This window comes from Ochlerotatus camptorhynchus, unplaced genomic scaffold (genome assembly GCF_037179485.1).
Source record: "Ochlerotatus camptorhynchus isolate MF236.1 unplaced genomic scaffold, CSIRO-AGI_Acam_v1.1 ptg000090l, whole genome shotgun sequence".
NCBI classification, from domain to species: Eukaryota; Metazoa; Arthropoda; class Insecta; order Diptera; family Culicidae; genus Ochlerotatus; species Ochlerotatus camptorhynchus.
Window position 1 is genome coordinate 1516105 of NW_027040580.1, and position 11189 is coordinate 1527293.

Sequence of the window (11189 nt, forward strand, 5' to 3'; positions counted from 1 at the left end):
CTTGAGATTTTCACCCCTATTCTGTATTTCGTTTCGAACGAAATTCTCATACAAAAAAATATTTTTTTGTATGAGAATTTCGTTCGAAACGAAATACAGAATAGGGGTGTTTGTACTTTCGGAATTACGAAGTGTGATAAGAAAAAGGACTCTACAAGGAATCACCTTATGCGAGCATTTCACGAAGATAGTCGTGGGTTCAGACTGTGTACTACTTGGCAAAAACCTGGAACCCTTAAGGCATTTTATCTTGCCTGGAATTCAAGGAATTTTCAAATTTTATTCCCTGCCATTCAAATTCTTAAGAAAAGAATGTATTCACCCATATGGTATGGCTCGAACGAAACAAGAATATGGGTGATTAACACTCCGAATACGGTGGGTAAACAACTTTACGCCGACTACGAAGCCTCCGAAAACGTGTAACGGCATGTTTGCAATGGCATAACTTAGCCATTTCTGAATGAATTTCAAAAATTGTGGTACCTTTAGAATTTCTAGGGTTTGTAGATGATTTTGATTGTAAAAAGATTGAAAATAGAGTAGTCTACTTTAAAAAAAAAACAAAGCACACAAAAGAGTTGTTACACGTTTTTTTGAAAGGTGTGTTTGTAGGGTTTTGCAAGTGGCGCACGATCTGTAATTTAGATTAATGGGCACAAATGTTCACAATTAGCCAGAATACAGTCATGGTTCCTATATATGGATCCTGGAGACAACGGAACGGTGCTCGAAAAATCCGGAACATCCGTAAAAGTGGTCAATTCATGAACCTGATCCTAGAGCTCTGCGGTTTTTTTTTTAACATTAGGAACTGTGATATATAAAAAAAATATTTGGGGTCGTGACATAAACATGTACCTGGATGGCCATGGAACCGTCCTCCAAAAGATCCAGAACATCCGTAAAAGTGGACAATCAATGAAACTGATCCTATAGAACATCCGAAAAGTGGACAATCCATGAAACTGATCCTAGAGCTCCGCGTTTTTTTAACATTAGGATCTGTGATATAAGAATGTATTTGATGGCCATCGGACCGTCCAGTGGAAGATCCGGAACATCTGTAAAAGTGGTAAATCCACGATCCTGATGTTAGAGCTCCGCGTTTTTTTTTATAAATATTAGGAACTGTGATGATAGAAAGAATTTGGGGTTGTGACATAAACATGAACCTGGATGTCCATAGGACCGTTCTCCGGAAGATCTGGAACATCCGTAAAAATAATCAATCCATGAAACTGATCCTAGAGCTACGCGTTTTTTTAACACTAGGATCTGTGATATAAAAATGAATTTGGGTCATAGACCCAGATGGCCTTCGGACTGTGCAGCGGAAGATCCGGAACATCCGTAAAAGTGGTAAATCCACGATCCTGTTCCTAGAGCTCCGCTTTTTTAACATCAATTCATAATTCAACACATTGTATACCTGTGATCTTGACTTTTTTTTACCTAGGAGATGAGTACTTAAGGGGGTTAGATTTTGATAAGTTCTTTAGTGGGAATGACACTGATGAAGACTGCACATTGTAGTCGAAATACGTATCTGTCATGTATAATTAATTAAGTGGAATTAAATGGAAGATAACCTTTTTTGTTGTTTTATTTAAGCATTCCGCTAACAACCCAATTTCATTACTTCAAAAAAGTTAGATTTTTGATTTTAACCATAATAGGAACCACCCTAGAATTCATTGTCATAAAAATGAGGGCGTAACTATAAGGAACAACTTTGTAGAAGAGACTTTTAGTCTAAAGTTTTAATCTGTATTCTGGACCACTGTGCATTGGCACAAAAAGGCCAAGGGACGCTTTAATATTCCTCCGCAAGTCTTGTGGGTCCAGTCTTTGCAGCCTTATGAAGCCTTCCTTATCCGATTTCTGGCAGACTAGGCAAACACGCTTAAGAGTCCTGATGAATGTGGGCGTCTTAGTGGAATACTTGTATAAAGAGAGAGAGAGAAGGATTACTAATTTCCATTTAATTCCTCTACCTTAGGTATTTGCTTATCCTTGGCAAATATGCGTATTTCGTCTACAATGTGCAGACTTACTGTGTTGTGTTCTCAAAGTTCTATGCAAAGTTATCCTCAACCGGATACAGGAGAAGATCGACGCGACTCTCCGACGGCAGCAGGCGGGATTCCGTGCTGGAAGATCCTGTGTGGACCATATTGTCTCGCTCCGCATAATCTTGGAGCAGGTCAACGAATTCCAAGAGTCCCTTTACTTGGTTTTCATTGACTACGAAAAAGCTTTCGACCGACTCAACCACGAAAACCTGTGGGGCGCCCTAAGGCGCAAGGGAGTTCCGGATAAAATCGTCAACCTCATCGAAGCTCAGTATGAGGCTTTCACGTGCAGGGTGCTGCACAACGGAGCCCTATCTGACCCTATTCGGGTAGTCGCTGGAGTGAGGCAAGGATGTATTCTATCACCGCTACTGTTCCTCATCGTAATCGACGAGATAATGGTTGGTGCGATCGACCGTGTGCCGAACCGTGGGTTGCTCTGGCAGCCTATTACAATGGAGCATCTAAACGACCTAGATTTGGCGGATGACGTTGCTTTAGTATCACAACGGCGTTCTGACATGCAGAGTAAGCTCGACGATCTCGCCGAACGCTCCTCAGCGGCAGGTCTCAACATCAACGTCAGCAAGACTAAATCGTTGGATATCAACACGGGAAATCCATCCAATTTTACGGTAGCTGGTCAGGAAGTGGAGAAGGTTGAAAGTTTCCAATATCTTGGCAGCCAGATAGCGTCGGACGGCGGAACCAAGAGTGACATAGGTGCACGGATCAAGAAGGCAAGGGCTGCTTTTGCGAGTTTACGAAACATCTGGAAGTCAAATCAGATTAGTCTCCGCACGAAGATCCGAATTTTCAACTCTAACGTGAAATCTGTACTGCTGTACGCTAGCGAAACATGGTGCGTATCAGCGGAGATCACACAGAAGCTGCAGGTGTTCATCAACCGATGCCTGCGGTATATAATTCGTGCTTGGTGGCCTCACAACTGGATTTCGAATGCCGAGCTCCATCGACGGTGTCACCAGAAGCCGATATCGACAGAAATTCGGGAACGTAAGTGGAGGTGGGTTGGCCACACTCTACGGAAGAGCGGAAATGAAATCTGCAAACAAGCGCTGGATTGGAATCCAGCCGGACATCGCAGCAGAGGCAGACCCAGGGGCTCATGGCGGCGAAGCCTAAACAAGGAGATTAAGCAAGTCGACCGGAATTTGACCTGGGCCCAGGTCAAGGCGAAAGCAAACAATCGCCCAGGATGGAGATCTTTCACGTTGGCCCTTTGCGCCAGGGATGGCGCTCAGGACACTTAAGTAAGTAAGTAAATGTGCAGACTTCTTCAGTGTCTTGTATGTACTATAATACTCTCGATAATACTTGACTTTTTTACGCTTAAGAGGTTCTGTTGCCAAGCGATTTTCTTTGTTGCTTTCTCATATAGCGAATTTGTTTATTATCCAGGTTGAAACCAGTTCCAACCCTCGCGAACACGAGCTTAAACGCTGGCCATACTGGAGAGTTATAACATGTTATAACGGTTGTCAAATAATTGCAACACAGAAACCACCATCAAGATAGCGCTATAACATGTTACAAACGAAGTGACAGACGGAGCGGCTCGAAAACTTTGGTGACGCACCTGATATTGCAATTTTTCAGTGTACCTCATGGCAACACCACTACTACTGGATTGTACCACATGGCAACACTACTAATGGATTGTATAGACTTATCCGTAATAGTACGTTCAGACTACAGAGTTATAACATATTATAGCGCTATCTTGATGGTGGTTTCTGTGTTGCAATTTTTTGACAACCGTTATAACATGTTATAACTCTGTAGTCTGAACGTACTATTAGTATAAAAATAGTTTATGCGTGCCATCGAGCGTCCCATAGTATAAAATCGAAATACACTTACAATGCTTAGATACGGTTTATTCGAGAGAATGTATTTTTCGGTTCTTTATTTTATGTATGGTGAATATGATTGTTTTCAAATTAAAATTGAAATTGTCTCAGGACGCTTTTAATTAGTTTATTTTTTTATGAATATTATTTAAAAAAATACTTACAATTTCGATGCTACCCAGCAGATCACAGGCGCAGTAGAAATCCGCCGGGACGAAGCTCTTCACCAGCACGAAGCTCCAAAGGGAATCCAGATGTTCTTTTTCCTGTCATTTTAGTAAACACTGATCGAATTCCACTCCGTTATTCGGACTTAGGCTGTGTTCCATTTGGCGAATTTTCACTTAAACTTGACAGATGGAAAATTTCCAAATTAACCTGCTATTCCAGCAGACTTATATCTGACAGACAAGGAATCAATTTTGACACACACCTTCTCGAAAATTGGCCGATCAACAACAGAGGGATTTTCGAACATTATAATTTAGTTTCGAATGTGTCAAATTTAAGTGAAAATTCACCAAATGGACCACAGCCTTAGTATAATTTTGACGAAAATTTGAATCGAACCAATGTATAAATTTTGAAAAACCATAAAATGCATAAAATTTAATCTATATTCGTTTTGTAATATTTTTGAGTGTAATCTTTTCCGGAGATCCATTTTTGCTAAAAGAAAAGCGGACAGAAACTGTTTGCATCCCGAAAAAAAATAACAACAAAAATACATTAAAAAACAATGTAACAATAAGACGAAAATTTTTGTCTTAACAATGATTTATATTGTTACGTCTACAATAAATTTACCTTGATTTATGTTGTACAAAACAATAAATTTCATGGTAAATGGAAAATTTACAATAAAAAAGGGGGGTTGTTAAGTATCTTAACAATGAAATTTTCGTGATTTTCGCATATATTTTTTTTTCAATAACATTATATATTATTGTTATTTTACTGTTGGTTGGCGAATTTATTGATTAAAAAAAATAGCAGTGTACTTTAGAGTGTATGTGTTGGCTTGACAGATCTACTTTATCGACTTTAAAAATAAATCGAAAAAATAAAACATTGCCCCGGGAAGGGAAGGGGTGGTATATGTCTGTTACGGGTGGTCCTTTTTTTTACTGGTTATGGATCGAGATTCGATCCGGAACTTGTGAGAAATGCAGGCCAACTCCCCTGCGCTCAATATCCCTAGGTCACGTCTCCTTGGTGGTTGAGCGTCGTTGATAAGTTAATGCATTCGACTGGAGAGAATCGCCCATGAAATATGGTTCCACCTGAGAGTTACTTCTTGACATCTTCAAGTGGTGGAATTTTTTATTATTATTGTATAATTATTGACTGCACGGAAAAGGTCTCCATTAAGCTTTAGAGAGGGTCTAGGATAAGATGTGAGCGGACGCGGACTGCCTGATTTTGAGCCAAACGAACTGTCAAAGCCAGAGCCATACGAGCAGCGCCTATCTTAATTACATTGGCAGTGTTGCTGACCCTCTCATAGTCTGCATGCTTCAATCAGATTTATTTTTATTGTTCGTGAAGTAACCCACAATGAAAATACACCAATATTTAATGTAACAACAATTTTTATTGTAATAGAGTTGTTAATTATTGTTCATGATCGAATCATGTTAACAATAAAATAAATGAAAAATACGATAAAAATCATTGTAACAACATTTTATTATGTACATTCATTGTACAGCTAGGTAGCAGTTTTGCCGTTTTCGGAAGAGTACAACATTATAACAATCATTTTTATTGTCGACAATAAATATTAATGTTAGAGCATTGTTTCCACTGAAAATTTCACTGTAATTTTTTTTTCGGGATTCCCAATGGTCGGTGACGGAATGAGACGATAAAATTTCCAAGTGTTTTTTCACCCATTAGTGGGTAAAAAATATACCCATTATGCAATCGTGAACTGATTCTTTAAATGGGTATTTTCACCCATTTTATGATTTTAAAATTCCCCCATTTTTTGACAGCTGATGCATACATGGTTTGAAAATGGGTATTTTTTTTACCCATAAATGGGTTTTCACGAAACACCGTGCAGGCGCTATACGTTCTGCCACCTTCGTACGTCCCTGACTTTTTTTTTTATGTCTGAATTCCTGTTTCCTGGCAACACTGACAACCGTGCTTTTGTTCCGAAACCTGTCGATATTCGAAACGTCACTTTATTCCGTATAAACACAACACAACACGCACGCCGTTCCACATTTTTTTTTCCTATTGAAATAGTTCGTTTTTAGCTGCATTTACGTGGAAAATTTGTTTAAACTAGCATCGATTTGTGTAAAATTCTTGCAAAACTCTTGTATTGTGGTGATCGTTTGAAATCCTTCGAACGATGGCGGATGTCGATGATCTTTTCAATTTGTTCGAAGCCGAGAACGACAACGAGGACGCAGGCAATGTGCCGATCGTGGTAGAGGAAACGGATAGATCCGGCAAGCGTCAGGAAGGACGCCCTGAACAGATTAAGGAGTACGTATAATTCTATCCAATCATATTGGTTAACTAAGGGTTTTTCTTTCCTACAGCGAAACGGGTGGACCCAAGCGCGAGCTGGATGAAGACAATGACGACGACGCCGAAGAAGAGGAGTCCACTAAACGAGCTAAAGTTGAATCGCTTCTGGATGATATCAAGTAAGTTCGGTTGGATTTGTTGTTGTTGGCCGAAGAGTGTCTCATCGAAGTGTGTTTCATTCTAGTTTGGATAACATCGAGTCCCGCATCAAGGTCCACACAATCCAATCGCCGGAGGCTTGTACCCATGAGGTAGCCGTATATCCCGATCACAAGTACATGCCACTGGTTCCTCGTACCGGAAAGCCAGTGAAGGAGTACCCTTTCGTGCTGGATCCGTTTCAGAAGGAGGCAATCCTGTGCATAGAGAATCAGCAATCGGTTCTGGTGTCGGCTCACACTTCTGCCGGTAAAACCGTGGTAGCGGAGTATGCAATCGCAATATCTTTGGCCGCAAAACAGCGGGTCATTTATACTACTCCGATCAAAGCCCTGTCCAATCAGAAGTATCGAGAGTTTCATGAAGAGTTCAAAGACGTTGGACTTGTTACCGGGGATGTGACGATCAATCCGTCTGCTTCCTGTTTGATTATGACAACGGAGATTTTGAGGAACATGCTGTACCGGGGTTCGGAAATTATGCGTGAAGTAGGTTGGGTCGTCTTCGACGAAATCCACTACATGAGAGATAAAGAGCGTGGAGTGGTGTGGGAGGAAACGCTTATCCTTTTACCGGATAATGTTCACTACGTGTTCCTTTCCGCTACCATTCCGAATGCTCGACAGTTTGCCGAATGGGTTTGCCATATTCATAAACAACCGTGCCATGTAGTGTACACAGATTACCGTCCGACACCGTTGCAGCATTATCTGTTTCCAGTCGGAGGTGACGGAATCCACTTGGTTGTTGATGAGAAGGGTCAGTTCAAGGAGGACAATTTCAACACTGCAATGGCGGTCCTGCAAAATGCCGGAGATGCCGCCAAAGGGGACCAGAAAGGCAAGAAAGGTGGTCTGAAAGCAACCAATTCGGGCGAGACGAACATTTTCAAAATAGTGAAAATGATTATGGAGAGAAATTTTGCTCCGGTCATTATTTTCTCCTTCAGTAAGAAGGATTGCGAGATTTATGCGATGCAGATGTCGAAGCTGGATTTTAATTCGACTACGGAGAAGAAGTTGGTGGACGAGGTTTTCAACAATGCAATGGACGTGCTGAGCGAGGAGGATCGACAATTGCCTCAGGTGGGTGATTGCGTGGTCGTGATTTAACTGTTCAAATTACGATTTGCATTCAAATTTTCAGGTGGAAAATGTCCTGCCTCTGTTGCGTCGAGGAATCGGTATCCATCACGGTGGGTTGCTGCCAATCCTGAAGGAAACCATCGAAATCCTATTCGGGGAAGGTTTGATCAAAGCTCTGTTTGCCACGGAGACCTTTGCCATGGGTTTGAACATGCCTGCCCGTACGGTTCTGTTCACAGGTCCTCGTAAGTTCGACGGTAAGGATTTCCGGTGGGTTACATCGGGTGAGTATATTCAGATGTCGGGACGTGCCGGCCGTCGTGGCTTGGATGACAAAGGTATCGTTATTCTGATGATTGACGAAGCGGTTTCGCCGGCGGTAGGAAAGGAGATAGTTCAGGGAAAGCCGGATCCAATGAATTCGGCATTCCATTTGACGTACAATATGGTGTTGAATTTGCTGAGAGTGGAGGAAATCAATCCGGAGTACATGCTGGAGAGATCGTTCTTCCAGTTTCAAAACCAGTCGTCCATTCCGGATATTTACAAAAAAGTACAGCAGAAGCAGAAAGAGCTGGAAGGTGTCTACATAAAAGATGAACAATCGATTGCGTCCTATCACCACATCAGAGATCAATTGGACACATTGGGAAAACAATTCCGGGAATATATCACGAGACCCACCTATCTGGTTCCGTTCCTACAACCAGGAAGGATGATCAAAATTCAATCAGATGCCGGAGAGTTCGAGTGGGGTATCATAGTAAACTTTAAAAAAGAAACTGTTGACGCTAAAACCAATCCCCTGAAAGCGGAAACGAAAGTCATCATCGACGTGCTTCTGCATGTCGACGACGGCTTCGAGAAGGAAGGTGTCCCTAAACCTTGTCCACCGAACAAACGTGGCTCGGTTGAGGTCGTACCGGTTTTGCATACCCTCGTACATCGGGTTAGCTCGCTTCGGGTGTACTATCCGAATGACCTCCGACCGGCGGATAATCGTCGTTCGGTTCTCAAAACCATCAACGAAGTAAAGAAGCGATTCCCGGAAGGACCTCCACTGCTGAACCCCATCAACGACATGCACATCAAGGAGAAGGACTTCCAAATCATCGTAGATATGATCGACAAGTTTGAAAAGCGACTTTTCTCCCATCCGTTGCACGATTCGCCGGAACTGGACAAACTCTACACAAAGTACATGGAGAAACTGGAACTAGAACGTCAACTCAAGCTGGAGAAAAACGCTTTCCGAGAAGCGAAAAGTTTGCTCCACATGGACGAGTTGAAGCATCGTAAGCGGGTGCTCCGTCGACTGGGATACTGCACGGTTGCTGATGTCATCGAGTTTAAGGGACGTGTAGCTTGCGAATTGAGCTGCGCCGATGAACTTTTACTGACGGAGATGATCTTCAACGGGACCTTCACGAACTTGACGACCTCCCAGGCTTGTGCTCTACTGTCGTGCTTTGTGTGCGACGAAAAGAGCGCAGAAGTTCCGGTTGCAACCGAGGAACTGTCCGGGCCGCTGCGTCAGATGCAGGATCTTGCACGGCGAATCGCCAAGGTCTCGAACGAGTGCAAGGTCGAGCTGGACGAAGAACGGTACGTGGAATCCTTTAAGCCATTCCTGATGGATGTCGTGCTGGCTTGGTGCAAAGGATCCTCGTTTTTGCAACTGTGTAAGATGACCGACATTTTCGAAGGCTCGATTATCCGTTGTATGAGACGGTTGGAGGAATTACTGCGTCAAATGGTGCAGGCCTCTAAGACGATCGGCAATACCGATTTGGAAAACAAGTTCTCCGAAGCGATACGGGTGCTCAAGAGGGACATTGTGTTTGCTGCTTCGTTGTATCTGTAACGGAAGGACAAAGTTGTTTCTTCTTATTTTGAGTAAGTTTTAGATGGTAATGGAACGAGTTGCAGAATAAATTTGATAGAGTTGCTCCAACAATGGATTGTTCTTTTGTTACGATGACAGATGCTCCAAAATAATCCATTAATCTGATCACTGGTGCAGCGAAGGGTGGAGGGAGGGGTTAAGCGTCCCCCTCCCCAATCAAACTTTTTTGATTTTGTTTCATTGTGTGCATCAATATTTCCGTCATCCCCTCCCCTTTGCTAGTTTTTGCACCTTGCTGTTGGTTGGCGGGCTTAATTTCATGCTTTTTAGTGGAGTGTTGGAGACGGTAGGTTTATGGTCGGCGTTGCTTACTCATGTCGCGATAGAATGGCGCCATGGGCAGGCAATGGGGATTACTAAGCTTCCCCTCTCTGATAAACCACTGCATGAGAGAACCAAAGATCTAGTCTAGGAGTGATAGTATCACACTTGTTACTCCTTTAATTGAGAGCCGCATCGTAGTACGCTTACGTATAGGCACTGACGTTGGGTGTGATACTGGCGGGTTTTGCCGCAAATCACTCTTATTTTATTTATTTTTACGCAGATAGATTTATTTGGGTTTGCAAGGGAATTATACTATTGAAATATTTCAGAAAGTACCCAACGGTGCTCCTCCTATTTGCAAGACAAGCTTTCATTGTTGTTTTCATTGAAGTATTACTCAGGAAGCAATGTTAAACACCATACATGGTATTGTAACTAATCTTATATGTGCTTCATTTTGATTTGGGATAAGTGTTTGAACTATGACTCGGGATTTCCACTGTGGTGTGCTTCTATTGTGACATACCCATATATATTTTTGTGGTGCGACATAGTGGAAACGTGAGAGCGTAATTGGAACATTTACCCTATACAATATACAATTTAAAATTAGCTTGGAAACTAACTCCAAAGTGAAGCATTTTAGTCACTTGAAGGTGTCACCTGGGACGAAGAAAGATATAATGTCAGAGCCAGAAGTACTTGAAACACGTTAAATTTTAGTTTAAAAGTATGGGTTATGATTGTGTAGGTAGATTAGAGATTTCAGTTATTAACTAAATAATCATCAAATGAACTTCAATTAGAGAATTCAGAAAGTTAATTAACATAAGAGATAGGACGCGGGGGGTCTGCTTAGGGAGGCAACTAGCTTTTAGAGTTGTATAATAAATCTTTCTATTTAGTATATTTGTTAATTACAGGCAATCCCCCTTATTCTGCGAGTCACGTGACTCTCTCTCACCGGTGAGGTGACAATTGTCACCTCGTGTGAGGTGACTCTCCATGTAAATCAAATGGAGAGTCACCTCACACGAGGTGACTATTGTCACCTCACACGAGGTGACTATTGTCACCTCACCGGTGAGAGAGAGTCACGTGACTCGCAGAATAAGGGGGAATGTCAATAGCAGTCATATCTTCAATCAGGCGCTTACGAATAAGTGAAGTTTTAGGAAAGGTGTGTTAAATATGTTGGTAGGTTTGAAATAAGAATTAGGTGTTGTGCTTTAGTTTTCGGTAAGGTATGATGTGTCAACTAAACCCTTTTGAGCAA

The 11189-nt window shown here is 42.0% G+C and overlaps 1 protein-coding gene across 1 annotated transcript; it reads left to right on the forward strand.

Annotated features, from left to right (window-relative positions):
• Positions 1-6176: 6176 nt before the first annotated feature.
• On the forward strand, positions 6177-9697 carry Mtr4 (exosome RNA helicase Mtr4). The gene is made up of 4 exons (XM_065218585.1): positions 6177-6451; positions 6508-6615; positions 6681-7740; positions 7802-9697. Exons 1-4 carry the CDS (start codon positions 6315-6317, stop codon positions 9602-9604), a joined length of 3108 nt encoding a protein of 1035 aa, XP_065074657.1. The 5' UTR covers positions 6177-6314; the 3' UTR covers positions 9605-9697.
• The last annotated feature ends 1492 nt before the right edge of the window (positions 9698-11189 follow it).

Excerpts from the sequence above, each read along its gene's own strand:
- Mtr4 (XM_065218585.1), top strand. The coding sequence starts at position 6,315 with ATGGCGGATGTCGATGATCTTTTCAATTTGTTCGAAGCCGAGAACGAC. Across the intron at positions 6,452-6,507 it reads CGCCCTGAACAGATTAAGGA|CGAAACGGGTGGACCCAAGC; the intron begins GTACGTATAATT and ends TCTTTCCTACAG. Across the intron at positions 7,741-7,801 it reads AGGATCGACAATTGCCTCAG|GTGGAAAATGTCCTGCCTCT; the intron begins GTGGGTGATTGC and ends TCAAATTTTCAG.